Raw genomic sequence first — 18,429 nt, 5'->3', positions numbered from 1 at the left:
CTGTTATTAGCATTTTAAACCTTACAGATCAGTGTATCTGCAAAACCAATATATACCCAGCCCATTTGGGAATAGCATGGGAATGTTCAAATGGAAAGTTCTATTCTTATTTAGCATTAGAGAATCATGCTGGCCTAAGATATAGTTTGGGTATTCCTTCTTTTCACCCATCTTGTGTTTTTCACTTTACAGTCTCTTCCCAGTAATCACGTCACTTGGTGAGGCTGTCCAATGTGTGTCCTAACTGGGCAGTAAATGGAGCTGAAATACCAAACTATTATATTATAGGTCAGACAATAGCTCTCATTTTTGAAAACATATTTTCTTTGAAATTTTTGAGCCACTGGACTACAAAATGCTTTTGAAAACTAAATTTACAGGAATAGAAAGGCCCAAAGATGATCATACAGAGCCACTTAGCTTTGGAGGTGATACTGCTTGACTAACAAAGAGTCTCAGGAATGTTAAATTTAAGTGTACCATACATAATGCCACCACCTCAGTTGAAGAAGCTCAAATGAAGATGTCAAGCTCTGGCATCTCACTGAATGGGTTGTTAAAAGAGATTAACTAAAACACAGCCTCTGGGGAAATCTACCAGTATCTACGTGGTAGGATGTGACAGATCCAGATCTGATTTCATGACAGTGATCTAATTTGTATCACTGATTTGAATTTCATTTAGATCAATGGTAGTGCTGTGATAGTAAATATAAAGCTATGTTATATAATCAACATTCTGATTTTATGGTGTGCAGAAAAATTTCATTGCCTATATCTTTATGTTAGAAAATTAATTTATTTTTTAGATAGTAATTAATAAATGGAGCTAGAGCTAGTAAAGAGAAGCAAACTAGAAGGCAACATCAGTGCAAAAGCAATGAATTGGCCACCTGGCTTGTCCTTCTCCACTTGCATAAAAGTATTACTAATCAGCAATCAATTTAATTAAATGGAATTTATCCTTCTACTAAGAGAACAAACTTTCTTACTTGCAGCTTTAAATGTCCAACTACAATCAAAAACATTTTTATAAAAAGAAGTTATTTCAATAGTTCACTAGAAAATTAATTTTTTATTTTTGAGTTCTCCTTTTCATGTAGACCTATGTGTCAAGGAGATGGAAGACACAGTTATAATACTGCAACTCACCAGGGTATGCCTTCAGATTGGTTCACCAAAAACACAATGATCAGAGCTGCCCCTGATTTAAGCACAGTATACAAGTGAACTAAAGCAAATAACTACAATTACAAAAGGAAGAATTAACCAACTACCAGGGCTGCTAAACCAGAGGAAAAAATTCAAAGGTAACAAATCTTCATCTTGTCCCCCAGACAATCATACATTAAACAAACGTTTTGTGTGGTTAGCATGAGTTCAGCTCCATTGTTGGAGCATGCATTAACTGACTAATGAATAAAGATGGTTTTTGTCTGTTGCCTGAAATATTCTGGAAAGACTTACTTTCTTTTGCTTCCAAAAGTATGTTGGAGCAACGCTCAACCAAGCACAGATCAAAAATAAAATACAATCAAACTGAAAACTAAGATACAATACTAAGGTACAGCACTTTACTTGCATAATTCAGATTGTAACTGGCATTAAAATCTATTTTTAAAAGGGCCACCGAACCTGTAAATTATGTCTATCATGTTATCATCACTGAATGATGCATGATGATAATCACTTTGTTTTGTTTATCAATTACAATCTACAGTAAATGGAACACCACCACTGATTTACTATTAAAAAAAATAAATTCAGAACCCCAACCGTATACCCTCTCCAGAATAAACACAACAGATTTTGCTAAAGTAAGCCAGGATTTAAAAAAAAAAAAAATTCCCTAAAACTTACGTTAAAAATTCCTTATAATGAACTGGTTTAGTGATATTTCAGATGATTAATTACACAAAAACTTTTCAGTAATTACAAGTGTTGTATAACAAAGTCCCTTTGCATAGCTAAACACTAGTAAGGTAAAAGGAACACCTATGGATGTATACCACCTATAGAAAATACCCTTGCAACTGAAGACTCAGTGCTTTGTAAGATATGTCTACATCATTTTGGTGTAATTATAAGTAATTTTAGCACTTCTTGTTGAAAGAATAAAACCAGCTCTTTTGGAATATCAATCAAACTGCTGTACCTTACCTAATGATACTGCATTAGCCCCATTTATTTAGTGCAAGGATGTATTTAATCCTATCAGAATCTGTAATGCTACTTTATGCTGGAAAAAAAGTAATGGTAGGCAAATGATGAGCACAAAGCATTCTGTGCTGAGGCCCACACAGGAAATTTAAAGAGAAAATACCAGCAAGTGTGTATGTAATCTACATTAGAGGAAACACCTAGACTAGTACCAAAGAAAGAGCAATACAAGGGATTCAAGTTAAAATTGATTCAACCATGTATAATACTGAACAATGAGCTATTACTGTTCAACCCAATGTGCGTTCACAGAAGAATGTGGCACAGCTCCAAAACCTGCCCATGACTGCCAGTAGAGAAATTCACTCTCTACTGATCCTTACTGAAATATCTATCCACTACTTCATTAGTTTGGTTTATTTCTGAGATGAGTTGAATTGTATTCAAAGACTACTTATTTCAAGGCAGTACTCCATGAAACTCACCTTTGTTCAACTCTACAATTTGCCAAAACTACCAACCATAGAAACCAGTTTTCATGAAAGGAAAATAAATTATATTTATGGACACGGAAATACAATTCAACAAATCAAGTTAGTCCATCTACAAAAAATAGTTATGCTTAGGTTTTTATTTCTGTCTAGAATTATATGAATCCATAAGTAGTGTGTTTAAAATAAGACTCACATTTTTTTATCATTTTAGATTCACACTGCTTTAAAAAGTTGGAATATATAGAAGCCATAAACATCTATGACTCCAATTCTAACTGAAATTCATATCTAAGTTTTTTCCAAACTACACATAGGTTTTAATTTTTAACTTACAAGCATATATTCTTCTTCCCCTTTTTGGGAAAAAGATACAAAATATTAACTCACTTTTTGTTTCACATAGAAACTAAGTTTCTGCTGCCCTCATGAAAGAAGGAACAGTAGCTAAATTCCTGGCAAGAACTATTATTTTAACAAAAAGAAAAAAATAATCTATTTCTGAAGGCTTTTTCTGTTTTTAAAAAAAGGTAGAGAGATCTATGTGAGTAAGAATACAAGCAGTGACCAGAATGGACTTACGGTATTAGCACCTTGAACCAGGAAACATCAGTCTGACTGATCACTTTTAAGCAAATTCTTTTCTATGAAACAAGCAAAAGATTTATCACCCAAATTGAAATAAGAAAGGAAGGAATTATTTCCTTCCATTCTTCCCAATGCAAACAGTTCTGTATTAAAAGCTAAAAAGAGCCCTAAGGGACACTGAAGAAATCTTGGTTATTATGCATCCTTGGATAGGTCACTACAGAAGAAATAGGTGATCAGAAAAAGGGAAACATGCGAAGACTACCTGCAAGAAATTGGAAAACTAATTTTTAGTCTAGAAATGCTCTGACTCTAAGCTCCTACACTCCCCTTATGTGTGAATTCATAAATATTTGGAATGAGATAAATTTATGTCATAAAGAGACAGAAGAGATGGGATAAGGCATAAGATCACCTAACCAACTTTCTATTCCCTAACTTGCAACTCACTTGTACATCTAAAATATAGGAAGATTTTTTAAATTGCCTGTTAGAAGAATTTCGTGAAGAGCTTACAACAGAAGCATAGATCCTAACACCTTATGTTTAGACAGTATTTTTAAAAAGCAAATTAAGCAAGACCACAATTAAATATTTTTAAGTCCTGAGGATGAAGCGTACCTTCATGTTCCCTGCACATACCAAAACCAAGAACTCACTTTTCACCCACTGCTGTACCCTAGAGTAACAAGCATTCAGCTTTATTTTGTCCCTTACCGTATCCCTTTTTTTTCCTGTCTCCCATCTTCAGAAGGAAAACACTTAAGTACATCTGATGCAAAGTTTAAAATTTTATATAAAAAGATGACATTACCGTAATGGGTCTAGCCATTACTTGTGCATGTCTCCCAGCCAGCACTCCCTTAAGCCCAGAGGGATGTAACAGGACATTTACTCTGTAATGAATAATAAAAAATTGTCCCCAGATGAATAAACATCATGTGCAGAAATACATGTATTTGCATTAACATACTGCTCCCTGAATAAGCTTGACTTGTCTTAACCCAGTTAAAACTTCTCACATCTGATGAGAATTTATGCTAGGACAGCTCAACTCATAGAAGAAGCATATGCAACAGGTGGAGGATAAACACAGAAAACAAATCACTTCATAAGTCAGTTTGGGGCACATTTTTCTATTTTTGAATGCAAAACTCATTAAAAAAAATAATTCTGACTGAAGTACTGGTAGACCCAAGAAAATAAATGACAGTACAGGCTTCCAAAATTTTTTTGCTTCTATTCACTTACGTGCAGATGTTTGTATTAATAGCAACTGATGTTATGATATCGATTTACCATTCTCAATATATTGTTCAACAATTAAAACTATACATGCTCTTCACTCTTTCCCCTCCAGATAATATGACTTTGCTTTTTTATGCCATTATTAGAAGCAACAGAAATAACCAAGAAGACCAGATGCTCAGACAATGACAGGTTAACAACACAAGGTTAACTAACTGCTAATGCACAAGTGGTGTACATCTGATTTAAAATTTAATATAGATATTTTGAGCTATTGGTTTATAAAAGTTTCATCAACTACTGCTGGATATGCAATATAACACACACATATATGTGCTCAGCACATTTACACCGTTGCTAGTACACTGCTGTGTAAGCTTTACTAATTTAATTAATGCAAAAACATTACTAACTCATGGGCTTACTCAGTTTTTCTGATTTACCAACTCATTTTTCTATCTTGCAAAATAACCTTGATAATTTTATACTTACTAATTATGGTGGGCAGAGATGTCAAGTCCCAGTTTTTTTTTTTAAATCACAGAATGGATAGGGTTGGAAGGGCCCTTAAGGATTATCTAGTTCCAATCTCCCTGCACGGGCAGGGATACCACTAGACCAGGTTGCTCAAGGCCCCATCCAACCTGTCCTTGAACACTTCCAGGGAAGGGGCAGCCACAAATTCCTTGGGCAACCTGTTCCAGTGTCTCACAGACCTCACAGGAAGAATGTCTAACCTAAATCTTCCCTCTTCAAGTTTTAAACCATTTCCCCTTGTCCTGTCACTGCACACCTGTGTAAAAAGCCCTACCCCAGCTTTCTTGGAGGCCCCCTTGAGATAGTGGATGGTTGCTATAAGGTGACCTCAGAACCTCCTCTTCTCAAAGATGAATAACCCCAACTTCCTCAGCCTGTTTTCAGAGATGAGGTGCTCCAACCCTCTGATCATTTTAGTGGCTCTCCTCTGGACTCATTCAAGGACACTATGTCTTTCTTACACTGGGGACTCCAGAACTGGACACAGATGCAGCCCAGGACACAGTTGGCTTTTTGGGATACAAGTGCACACACTGTCAGGTCATGTTAAGCTTCTGGTCCACCACCCCCCCTAAGTTCTTCTCCTCAGGTCTGCTCTTAATCTTGTCTCTTCCCAACCTGTATTTGTGCCTGAGATTGCCTTGACTCAGGTGCAGAACCTTGCAGTTGGCCTTGTTGAAATTCATGCAGTTTGCACAAGTCCACTTCACAAGCCTGTCAAAGGTCCCTCTGGATGGTATCCATCCATTCCCTCCAGTGTGTTGACTTCACCACACAGTTTGGTGTCATTAGCTGAGAGCGCATTCAATTCCACTGTCTATGTTGCTGATAAAGATGTTAAACAGCAGTGGTCTGAGTTCTGACCCTGGAGGAACACCACTCATGACACAGCTCCACTTGGACACTGAGCCATCGATCACAACTCCTTGGGTGTGGCCATCCAGCCAGTTCCTTATCCAACAAATGGTCCATCTATCGAATCCATATTGTTCCAGTTTAGAGATCAGAATGTTGTGCAGGACACTGTCAAATGCTTTACAGAAGTCCAGGTAAGATGATGTCTGTTGCTCTGCCTTTCTCTACCAAGGCTGTGACCCCACTGTAGAAGGCCACCAAATTAGTCAGGCAGGACTTGCTCTTAGTGAAGCCCTGTTGGCTATCACCAATCACCCCTTTGTTATCTGCTTGCCTTATCAGAGCCTTCAGGAGGATCTGCTCCATGATCTTGCCAGGCACAGAGGTGAGACTGAATGGCCTGTCGTTCTCTGGATCTTCTTTTTTTTCCATTTTTGAAAACAGGGTTTTATTTCCCCTTTTCCAGTCAGCAGGTACTTCACCAGACTGCCATGACTTTTGTAATATGATGGCAGTGGCTTTTCTGTCCATATAAAGCTACTCTGGACATAGCATATTTCTAATTTCTAATTATGGCTTGGAAATATATTTCAAAGGAAGTATTTATACTGAAACTAAAAAGTTTAGGAAAACAGCAGGCCATTATAAACAGGATTGGAATCACAAAATGAAACCTTTCTTAAGATTAAGTGATTACATGATTACAGAATAGTTCTTAGAAGAAAGGAATCATTACCACATGATCTGAGTCATCTTAGTCCAGCATCTCACATACTATGCCATAGTATTTAATACTGAAGGAAACACACATCATTATAGTTCAAATGGAATCTAAGTTTTAATCAAAACTGATTTTCTAAACTGATTTTTCTAAACAGCAACATCACTGTTCCTATGGTTAAAAGTTACCCTTCATTTAGCAAAAGTTCTCAGATACACAAAAGAAAAATACAACCAAATGATGTTTCATCCAGAAAGACAAATATTAATAGCAACTAACAGCAGCATCACAGCTCAAGAAGAAAAATGGAGAAAAAAAAGGGTTTAGTCCTTTAGCACAGAACGCAGCACTTCACTGGATTATGGTTCCTCATGATACTGGTTAAACATTTGAAGTGATCATATTCAGTACCCCCTTTCTTTATAAAAAACAAAGCAACAACAAAAAACCCAAAACAAGTAACAAACAAAAAAACCAAAAACAAAAAACCAAACATATTTAGTAGTTCTGTTTGGAACTGACTTGGCTGATGAGGTAGGATGAAGTAATGTTTGCTTGTACATACATGCTGGTTATTCCAACTGCTGCAGTAACTTTCTTGATTTTAATTTTCTCTTATTCATTGTGTTTTCAGTTGTGCTTCATTAGATGTTCAAAGTGAGATTATAATACAAGAATTTTAATACAGAGATTTAAAAAAACCCATCAGATAAGCATGTTCTGGAGGAAGATGCATTAGCCCCTACTTAATGTGTTTTGTTCTGTATTTTTCTTATTGCATGCTTTTTGTTTTATTTGGTTGTATTATTTGGTTAGCAACAGTAAAACACATTACTCTTTTCACTCTGGTGTCCAAGTTTAATTGACATCCTCAGTTGGCAAAAAACTTTCAACAAAGTTTAACTTAACAAACTTGCAATGTAGCAGCAGGCAGACTGTGTTAAGAAATTACTCTACTGTTCTAAAATGTATCTGAAAGAGTCTCAAAAAAAACTGTGATTCATCTCATCTTTCTTTCTTAGTCCCTAAGAATTAAACAGAGTGCATCTAAACACATACTTTCATGTGCTCTCTTTCATTTAAAGATCCCAGGAGGCTGGGTGTACAGGAGGAAGGAGTGTGTACTTCATCCCTGAAGCCTCTAAGGATAATACTATTTATGTCATAATCTTCTTCTACAATGTCAAACTTTAGTGTCTGTGCCTCAATGGGATCATGAATATTGCTAACAATCTTATTTTCTTCCTCCTTTCATGAAAAATTGTTGGTAACCTTTGTTTCCTAATACTTAATCTCAGCACAAAAGAAGCAGTAATTTTTTCCAGTTTCTTTTTGAAAAGCATCTGCTATGAAAGTTATTCAATACAGATGTGTAACTGCAATATCACTGAAGTGGGGAGACAGGGGTACTATTTTTTTTTCTTTAAAGAGTCTTGGTATTTAACCCATATCAAGCTTGTATGCTGGTACTATATGCTTCAGAAAGTATAGTGGTGTAGGCACTGTCCAGCCTGACTGAACCCAAGAAATCTGTTAAGAAGTCTCAGAACCTTACACCAAGAGCTCACTATCAGTAATAGCACAGCTTTCCAGGGCAATTTATGAAGGCCACGAGTTGCTCCTGACCACCTACTCTAAGAGTCCCACAAAAGCAGGGATGTTCACAAAAGCAAAGATTCACTTTTCATGTGCATTGCACCAAAAAATGCCAGGGCTCACAACTCTCACCCAATGTACACAATCTATGCATTCCAGATCAGTCTCAGCTTATGCCAGGAAAGGAGCAGCAGCAGGTTAAGTATTGCACTGCCACTGGAAGAAAGCTGTACAGCCAAAAGGTAGAAGTTCAGCACAGCTCTTTAAAACTGTCCAAGCTGCCCAAAAATTCAAGTATACTTGCCATGTCAGACATTACTCTCATTGAAAGTGTAGTAGGAAGTCTAGGAAGTGTAACTGAAATCTATTGGGAGTTTTTCCACATAAAAATGTTCAAACACTGTGGTTACAATGCTTCTCTATGAAGAAGGATGTCAAAACAAATGTCCTCAAAAGTGACTGTGTGCAGAACTTTTGCAATATTTTTTTGCAATACTTTATTTTATCACTACTGTTCTAATATAATTTCATTCTGCTTGTTATAAGACAACTTCTAGAGTCAGACTATCTTCAGTACAAATATTCCAGTTTTGTAGAAGTTCTATTATGTGCCCTGAATTAAAGGATCATATGACTTAAGAATAGCCTAAAAAATCTAAAATATTTTAAACTAAAATTAAGGGAATGACACATGATGGATTAATAGTGCTAATCTTCAAAACACAGTTTGTGTCAGAAATAAAAAAATCATACACTTCCTGTAAAGGTGTTTTTTTTGTCAAATCTTACCAAGCGTCCTGGTTTGGGCCAGGATAAAGCTAATTTTCTATCTTGTCATTCTGCTTTCAGTTAAGTCTCTTCTAAGTAGCTGTCCCTGCTGAAATTAACAGCAAGTTTCTCAGTCAGTGCCTGCTTCTAGGACTGATAGTGCTTGACGTTTATAGTTACTGCTAGAGAATTCTATGGAGAACCAAAGACACTTCTCGGTTCTGAGGAACATCTTAAGCTCCGAAGAGAGAAAGGGAGTAAAGGGGTCCCACCTGCAAAGGGGTCCCAAGACAGGTGACCAAAATTGACCAAATGGAGTATTCCATCCGATACAAGTTAAGCTAAGTATCAATTTGAGGAATTATGAGGATGAAGACCTTTCCTTCCCTCCCTTCCCTCCCTCCCTCCCTCCCTCCCTTCCCTCCCTTATGAGGATGAAGACCTTTCCTTCCTTCCTTCCTTCCTTCCTTCCTTCCTTCCTTCCTTCCTTCCTTCCTTCCTTCCTTCCTTCCTTCCTTCCTTCCTTCCTTCCTTCCTTCCTTCCTTCCTTCCTTCCTCCCTCCCTTTCTCCCTTCCTCCCTTCCTCCCTTCCTCCCTTCCTTCCTGCCTCCCTGCCTCCCTGCCTCCCTCCCTTCCTCCCTTCCTTCCTTCCTTCCTTCCTTCCTTCCTTCCTTCCTTCCTTCCTTCCTTCCTTCCTTCCTTCCTTCCTTCCTTCCTTCCTTCCTTCCTTCCTTCCTTCCTTCCTTCCTTCCTTCCTTCCTTCCTTCCTTCCTTCCTTCCTTCCTTCCTTCCTTCCTTCCTTCCTTCCTCCCTCCCTCCCTCCCTCCCTGCCTCCCTCCCTCCCTCCCTTCCTTCCTTCCTTCCTTCCTTCCTTCCTTCCTTCCTTCCTTCCTTCCTTCCTTCCTTCCTTCCTTCCTTCCTTCCTTCCTTCCTTCCTTCCTTCCTTCCTTCCAGCATCCTGGGAGGATTCTCTCCATTTGTCTGCCTATGGTCCCAATCCCTGACATCCTGAATTAGTGTGTTCCTGCCTCCAGCTCCTAAGTGCTCCTGACTCCTGGAGCCCACACTGGCACTTTTCCAGTGCTGCCCTGCAGCCTCAGTGGTGATGTGTTATTGCACAGAAGGCGAGGAGCAACATGGGATTATTTTCATGTATACTTGTATATATGTAATACTTTTTCCTTTTTTATCATTACTGTTTCATTAATGCCCTGTAGTTTAGTTTCCAACCCATAACTGTCCTCCCTTATTTACTCCTCTTTCTTCATCAGGAAGGGGAGGGGGAATCCATAGAGTACATCCGTCATTCAATTAATTGCTGGCCCAGCATTAAACAGTGACACTGAAGTACCATACAAACTTTACATTAGCCAAAGAAGGCACATAGTTTTTTCCTTATCATAATTTATTTCAGTTTTATTGTGAAAGTAGGACATTATCATTGGAAGTATTAGTTAAAATGCTGTTGTCCAATGATATTTAGCACCTCTCTGTACCTCAGAACCAAACAGAGAATTACTGACATCCATTATTTTGCTGATGCTGGCAGCATTGCTTTGGACAATGCTTTTTAAATGTATTTTTAACAGCTGGAGAAAATCTGCAACTATCTGCATACAAACTTTTGATCATATTTTTATACACCTGCTTGTTGATGGCAATGAGGCCTAATAAATGCACAACACAATTCTCTAGAGAAAGTTCTTCCCTGGACTGGAGATGTATTAAGACATGCTCATGCTCTAGTTGCTGGGAAAAGGAATGTTAATTTTCACTGCAAATAGTATTTGGCACTGACTCCTCAGAGATTTCAGTAACTATAAATATACTACTGACTATTTCACACCCCGAAAAATACAGAGGCACACATACAAATTTTGAAGCTGCTCTACAGTGAATTACATCAACTGGCAATCTTGTCTGCTTAGGCAGATCTCCACACACGTTCTTTTAGACAAGTTGCTAAGTGCCACAATGAACAGCACAGCTGTATAGAGCTTCATTCTCCTCTCCATACTCTGTGCATACATTTCCTCCTCTCTGCACTTCCTAACAATCTAAACATATCCCATTGCTTTAGGTCTATGAAGACATTCAAGTCCTTTCTCTATCTAGCTGTTCTCTATTTATTGCACACAGCTTCATTTAAAAAGTAAAAGAAACATTGAGGAAACCCTTGCCTGTCACCAACAGCCATAGAGAACTACTCAAAGCAACTCAGTACTGAGCAGCAGAGCAGATCATTGGTAAAGAACCAGTAACCATATTTCTTAATCTTAAATCCACAGTAAATTTGCCCTGCAGCGTAGTATAAAAGCACTAGCATTTCTAACATATATATTATTAGTTACAAGTAAAACTGCTCAGCAACATTTGACAGGCTTTTTTTTTCTTATTTGAAATACTAAGGCAAAATAAAAGCAAGCAATATAAAAGGCCATTTAAATAATTAACGATCCATCTCTGCAACACATCACTTTCAGTCTCAACACATCACACTGCCATCAGTAAGACTGCTTACATCCTGCTATTTGACCATCAATGAGCAAGCAAGCAGTAAGCATCACAGGTGGAGAAGTCTTGGCAAACTCTTCTTATTAACATTCTTGCAGAAGCAGTGCAGAATCACAAAACACACTCAGAGATACTACTGAACTACAGAAGGATATAAGAACCCAGAAGAGTTTTACCAAGGGGTTGAATATGGCCGTTGTTACTGATCATGTGAGCTTTGAGATTACACCAAGGCCACACTGATGGAGTTTCTAGACAGTCCATGCATTTCTACCTGCCATCTGTAACAAAATTATTGTCTTTATGCCTATAGAAGAAGCAGGTAAAACTCCTACACAGATATTTTTTCAGTTTCCTGAATGTCACTAGCACATCAGGTTTCTTTGTGCCTTTAGAAGGTGCAACCAAAGCCAATATCCAAACTTGGATAGCACAACTATTTCCTTCAAGGCCTTTTTAAAATTTCATTAATGACCTGGTATCTTTTGACAAAACCAGCCCTATGATGGCAGTAGCCACATATCTGTACTGCCATACATTACAAATGATTACACATGCCCCTGCATATGATGGCCAACCTTTTCTTTTGGCCTTTACACTTTTCCGCCCATCCCCCTCTGTGGCAAAATCACTGCTGTCTGTCAGATTGCAGTTACATTCCCCAGTGAATAAAGAGATTCACTACAAGTCTACTATCTAGACAGCAGAATGGTGGAAGTCTTGCTGTTTGACAGAGATGCTGTATTTCACACTAAAAATACAGATTGCAGAGTGGAATCTAAGCTGCCTACCAGCTTTCCTAAGTGTATGCAGCCTAATAATTATAACCTAAAATCTGCAAGGCTTTGAAATGAGCATGTATCTAAAACATTCATACCATATTTTTCTGAAATTTCTTCATCTTTAAAATGCAAAAATAAATTGCAATTGAGGTAACTGCAATAAAATATTTGTAGGTTCAAGTTTCAATTAATTTTTTCATTTTAGAAGACTAACTGTAGTTTGAAATATCTCTTGGCTCTTTTTGCGGGGCAAGGCCTAGAAAAAACAGGGTGGAATACGCAATATATGTATGATGATCTTTCTAGACTCATGGAAACAGATCAAGTTACGTATGTCATAGAGCCCAAGAAATTACTGAACAAAGAATGACAAGTAACTTAAGATCTGTTATACACTGGTATAATAACACCTGCTTTTTTTTAACTATGTGCCTGATACAGCTGCCTAACTATTTCATTTCAAACAAGGCCATGCAGTCGAGGATCGTAAGACCAGTCAATACCAACAAAAGTTTCCAGTTTTACTTGGATACTATAGGATAGTTTAGATTCCAGCTGAAGCCTTCTGAATGGAGAACGTTCTGAATATATGGATGCTAAGACAGCCAGTAAGCTGGAAGTAAGTTGATATTCCTAGGAAAAGTCTGACTGCTTCAGAAATTACTAATGGGGCTCCTAGGGAACTGGAGAATAGTTAAACAACGAATTTCAATTTATCATAAAGTCAGTTGCAATAATGTACATCACTCCTGAGCAGACATTTGTGATAAATATCTCAACCAATTTCTTTCCAAAGATCTTTACTAACCTGATTTTACCAACAGACGGAAGTAAAATTCTTAACAAAGAGCAGAAAAGTCAAATGCTTCTCCAGCAGATAAAAAAATCTCTCATTGCTTTCAAACCACCTTCAGTTGATTTACAGTATTTTTCTCCACATTTTCTGTTACCATGTTTGGAAAATATGCCAAAACATAAATAATTTAATGCCAACAACTTAAAGAATTGTGTGAAACAGCTGATTCACTTTGCAGGAGGGAAGGCAAGTATTTTGTTTGGTGTCTACTTCATAGTATGGGTTTGACTTTTGAGTAAGTCCACTTTTTAAGTCCCACTTATGATCCATGAAACTTGATCACAAGTTTCGCTTGTGATCCATGCAAATAAAAACCAGGCAGGGATAATTTCATGAATCAACAATGACACAATTTAGATGTTCAAATTCAGAAAGAAATACAAAAGACTTCGATCATGTGGCTGTGGTGATTTTCATTTGTCTAGAGACAAAGAAAACAGGTTCATGTTGATGTTCGCTCACTCAATTGCTATTATTGTTTGTATTCCATATTCTGTAAAATGTTGCAGGCATGTGCACTTATGATGCTATATAAAGGCCAAAAATCAGAATACTAGTAGTAATAATGGTTTGTGTTTCAAATCCTGCCAGCATTTTATATCACGTCAGCTGCATTCTAGTCTTTCCACCCACTCCCAATTACCCTGGGACTGAAGCTTACTGAATCACCACTCTTGTCAGCATGCTCAATTCTGGTCTTTATCTGGTAAAAAATTACAGCTGATCCAGCAGAAATTATAGCAGGTGATTATTTTTTTTTTTAATACAGGAGGTATGCCACAGAAATAATAACATAATAATAATAATAATAATCCAAAAGGTCTGTCTGTACTAGCGTTTCTGCTGGGAACAAACTCATCGCATACTTCTGTGGAGGAACTGAAAGAAGGGTATGGAGTCTCAGATCCATTTGCCACATGTGGGAAGTTGTGAGGCAGAGAAAAAAGGCCAGTGGAATCCAAGGGAATCCTTCCCTTGGAGTCTCCTTCCCTAGAGACATTCAAAAGCCACCTGAACATGTTCCTGTATGACCTGCTGTAGGTGGCCCTGCTTTGGCAGGGGGGCTGGACTAGATGATACTTCATGGTCCCTTCCAACCTCTAACTTTCTGTGATTCTATGAATGAAAGAAAAGGAACATGAAGATGAGAATGCAGGCTAAAATACTGGTAGAAGTCAGAAAGACAGAACAGTCTGAAAACAGAGATGTAGAGGCTAGGAAGATAACACAGATCAGGAAGATAACGTTAGAATAAAGATGAGAACGAAGAACAAACGTATTTCAGATGGGCTAGAGGAGAGATGATTATATAGGGGAAAGAAAAGACAGTGAGCACAGTAAACTAATTACAGGCATGCATTGAAGAACAAGGTAAAATTAGGGATGGGGATGAGAGAAATTGAAAAAAAGAATAGCATAAAAAGGAGATCCAAAAAAGAAAGTTACAGAACTGTGAGACAAAAGCGTATCTGGAAATGGGACAAAGAACACCAAATTTTACAGGATAAAGGCAGAAGTAGGATTTGAGAACAATTCTGAGTCGTGAGAAAGCTCAGAAAATGTGGGATAGAAGAATGGACAGTGAGGTAGATTAAGAACTGGCTACATAATAGAGCCCAAAGACTGGTGACCAATGGTGCAGAGAACAGCTGGAGACATGTGATTAATGGAGTCCCCTAAGGATCAGTGCTGGGTCCAATCCTGTTCAGCATCTTTATCAATGACCTTGATCATGGGACAGTGTCTTCTCAGCAAGTGAGAATGACACAAAACTAAACTGGGAGGACTGGCTCATTCACCTGAAAGCCGTGTGACCATTCAGCAAGACTTGGACAGACTGGAGAGCGAGGCCAAGGGGAACCTGATGAGGTTGAACAAGAACAAGTGCAAAGTCCTGCACCTGGGAAGGAATAACAAAATGGCCCAGTACAGATTAGGAGGTAATCTGTCAGAGAGGACCTTGGAGTCCTGGTGGACAAAGTATCCATGGACAGCACTGTGCCCTTGTGGACAAGAACACCAATGGTATCCTCAGGTGGATTAGGAAGAGTGTGCCCAGCAGAGCAAGGGAGGTTCTTCTCTCCCTCTACTCTGCCCTAGTGAGACCTCACCTAGAGTACTGTATCCAGTTCAGGGCTCCCCAGTTCAAGAGGGACAGGGATTTACTTGAGAGAGTACAATGGAGCGCTACAACGATTATTAAGGAACTGGGACACCTGCCTTATGAAGAAAGGCTGAGAAACCTGGGGCTTTTTAGTCTGGAGAGAAGAAGTGACATATATGAGGGCTGGACATCAAGAAGGAAGGGACAACCTGTTCTCACTTGTGCCCTGTAATATGACAAGGGGCAATGGATTCAGGATAAAGCATAGGAAATTCCAGCTCTTTCTTTAAGGGTTACAGGGCCCTGGACCAGGCTACCCAGAGAAGTTGTGGAGTCTCCTTCTCTGGAGATTTTCAAGACCCATCTGGACACATTTCTGAGTGCCCTGCCCTAGTTTTGTCCTGCTGTAGCAGGGGGGTTGGACTTGATGATCTTCAGAGGTCCCTTCCAACCCCTGGCATTCTGTGATTCTGTGATAATAAAATTATGAATGGAAAAATTGTTAAAAATAAAGATAAGTACAGAGGTAGGACCTGAGAGGCTTTGACAGAAGGAAGACATCAGGAAAGCAATGGGAATGAAAAGCTGTAAATTAAGCTGATACTTAAATGGAGCATGTGAGGTCATCTTACCAATCCACCACAGGTACTGAAGGAAGCGAAGGAGCCTGGGTAGCGAAGGACAGCTCCACTGTAGAAACAAGCTCTCTCAGGTTGCAACTGCACAGTACCAGGTGGGCTTTTGTCCTCACCCCTGAGCCGCTCCTCCACAGCAAAGCTAGGAGCCAGGAAGCGGCTGTCCCTCTTGAGCAGCAGGTAGAAATCCTGAGCAAAAGCTGGGATCCTCAGAAGCACCTCATCTCCATCCTCTGCCGGAGGCAGTGGGGGTGGTGACGGTGGTGACAACTGAGAGGCAGCGCCAGACCCCTGAGACACGGGGGACCAGTGGTAAAAATCTTGAGACTCGTAGTCATCTTCAGTATTCTCTTCCTCTGCTGCCTCCTCCAAAGCCTGTGCCTGTCCCTCCATGGAGGACGCCGAACGCACCTCCCTGGAACTGCCAGCCCCTGGGCTGAGTGTCACAGAGGCACTGAGGGAGCTGCTCCGTTTCCCACAGCTGGGGTCAACATTGCAGCCACTACTGCTGCCACTCACTGGTTCCTGCTGGCCTCTGCTCCACAGTGAAGGGAAGATGATCTCCCATTCCTCTGTTTGTTCAGAAGCATGGAGACCTGCAGGAAGGCAAGAAGATGATTTAAATGAGTTGTGTTTACATGAAACACACAGCACCTGCCAGAAACCTACCCTCCGCCCTCTCCAAGACACACTTCTGGCTCTCAGCCCACCAAGAATGCCAGCCAAAATACAGTGGGGTTTACTTGGCCCTTTCACCCTGTCCATACACAGGGCAGATGGGCCAGTTGCTAGGTATCTGTGTGCCTCTTCAATGGCTTAGGATGCACCAGGGACCTGGTAAATACTGAGGAAGAGACGGCATTAAGGCCAGGTAGAGGTTGAGTTTATACCATTAGCTGGGGATAGTCCTCTTCACAACCACCACCTCCAGAAAAGCTGCATGAAACTTTCAACATTTAGACAAACTGGCAACTTTTCCATACAGGTAAAAAAAGTTATTTTAGCAGGAAAAAACAGAAGAAAATTTTTGGAAAATTGCAAACTTATTCTCAGCATGCTTTGCAAGACTGCAAAAGAGCATCCAAATGCACACATATCCCACTGCTGCACATTTGTGAGTACACATAAAAGTGACCAACGTATGCACATGGTGTATCATGACTATAATGATAATAAAACTAAATTATATTAAATTTTTAGCAATGACTGCATAATACACACACGTATCACATGTAAACATAAATCCCCATCATACTAGCCTTATGATTATAAATGTATGAGTACAGATAATCTCCACCAGACTGAGGTATAAGGCAATTTTATTTACACATTCGTCCTACACAAGCTAGAAACAGCACTGCTGAGATGCCGGCTGCATATGAAAATTACTTGCTCGTACAGAGAAGCACATTGCAATGCATCTTCACACCCATCGGTTACCGGGGACGGCCGGAGTTGTTAAGGCCCTTAGTAACGGGCAGGTAAGGGCTACCGGCATCCGGCAGGGACGTTGACCGCCCCGAGGTTCGGTTCAGTCCCACGGAAGGGAAGCACTTACCTGCAACAAGCGCGCTTGAAAACACGCACAGCTGGTAAAAAACGAAGCAGACGCGGCTCAGGCGCATCCTCCCGCCCGTCCCCATCGGCTCCGCGCCCGAGGGACGCCGACAGGCAGGACAAGGAAGGCCGTGCCGAGCCGAGCGGGGCCGGGCCGGGCAGGGAGCGCCGCGGCGCGCAGCCACCTGGGCGCCCACGGGGAAACAGCAGAGGAGAGCAAAGCGCGCGTGCCGGGCGTGCGGGCGGGCGGGCAGCGGCGGCAGCTCCGGTGTGCGGCACACGGCGAGCGGGCGGGCAGGAGGGAGAGAGGGAGGGAGGGAAGCAGGCAGGCAGGCAGCAGGGCAGCCCCTGCGCTCACAGAGAGCCCGGCAGCGGGCAGGCGGCTGCCCCCGAGCAGCGGCGACCGCACTGCCCTCGCCCGCACCTCGCCCCCACGGGGCGGGACGCGCAGGGCCCTGTCCCATCCGGCCCCGCCCCGCCCCCACCCGGCACGGCCCTGCTTCCTTTATTCCCCGGGCCCGGCAGCAGCGCCGCGATCTGGCCTGCACGTGGTGACGCCAGCAGTCCGGCCCGCGGGAGGCTCCGCTTCGCATCCTGCCCGCCGCTACCGGCACTGCAGGGCACACGCCGCCTGGGTCCCGACGGCAGGAAGGGCTCCGCGCAGCACCGTGGCCGGCAGCGTACTCCGCACAGCCTTTGCCTCGAATTCAGGGAGTGAAGACGGGAGCTTGACCGTTTCTGCCTGGTTCTTTCTTGTATTTTGATTGTAAAGTCCTTTTGCTTACACGACGCAGCTCTCCACGGAAACCCATCGCTTTCCACCCCAACCCTTATCAGCAGAGGAATGATTAAATGAAGAGTCGAGCAAATACGTTAAATGCACATCCAACAGCATGAGCTGCAGAGGTAGACACATCCAAAAGCCTGATTTCTTGTAGCTTATGCTGCTTACCTATGTAGATGACTACTATGACTAGGGGATCTCATAGCAATCTAGCGTGGAGAGGAAAGCCATCT

The 18,429-nt window shown here is 40.8% G+C and overlaps 1 protein-coding gene across 1 annotated transcript in view; it reads right to left on the bottom strand.

Moving 5' to 3' along the window:
* The window catches only part of ADAMTS19 (ADAM metallopeptidase with thrombospondin type 1 motif 19), a 120,526-nt gene extending 102,656 nt beyond the window's left edge, over nt 1-17,870 (bottom strand). Inside the window, exons 1-2 of the mRNA XM_071730577.1 lie at nt 17,414-17,870; nt 15,853-16,451 (exon numbers count right to left, since the gene is read on the bottom strand). Coding sequence (XP_071586678.1) covers nt 15,853-16,451; nt 17,414-17,498 — 684 coding nt within the window. The 5' untranslated portion in view covers nt 17,499-17,870. The remainder of the gene's footprint in view (nt 1-15,852; nt 16,452-17,413) is intronic.
* Nucleotides 17,871-18,429: the final 559 nt, after the last annotated feature.

The sequence above is a fragment of the Heliangelus exortis genome, chromosome Z (genome assembly GCF_036169615.1).
Source record: "Heliangelus exortis chromosome Z, bHelExo1.hap1, whole genome shotgun sequence".
Classification (NCBI taxonomy): domain Eukaryota; kingdom Metazoa; phylum Chordata; class Aves; order Apodiformes; family Trochilidae; genus Heliangelus; species Heliangelus exortis.
This window is presented reverse-complemented; position numbering and strand designations above follow the sequence as displayed.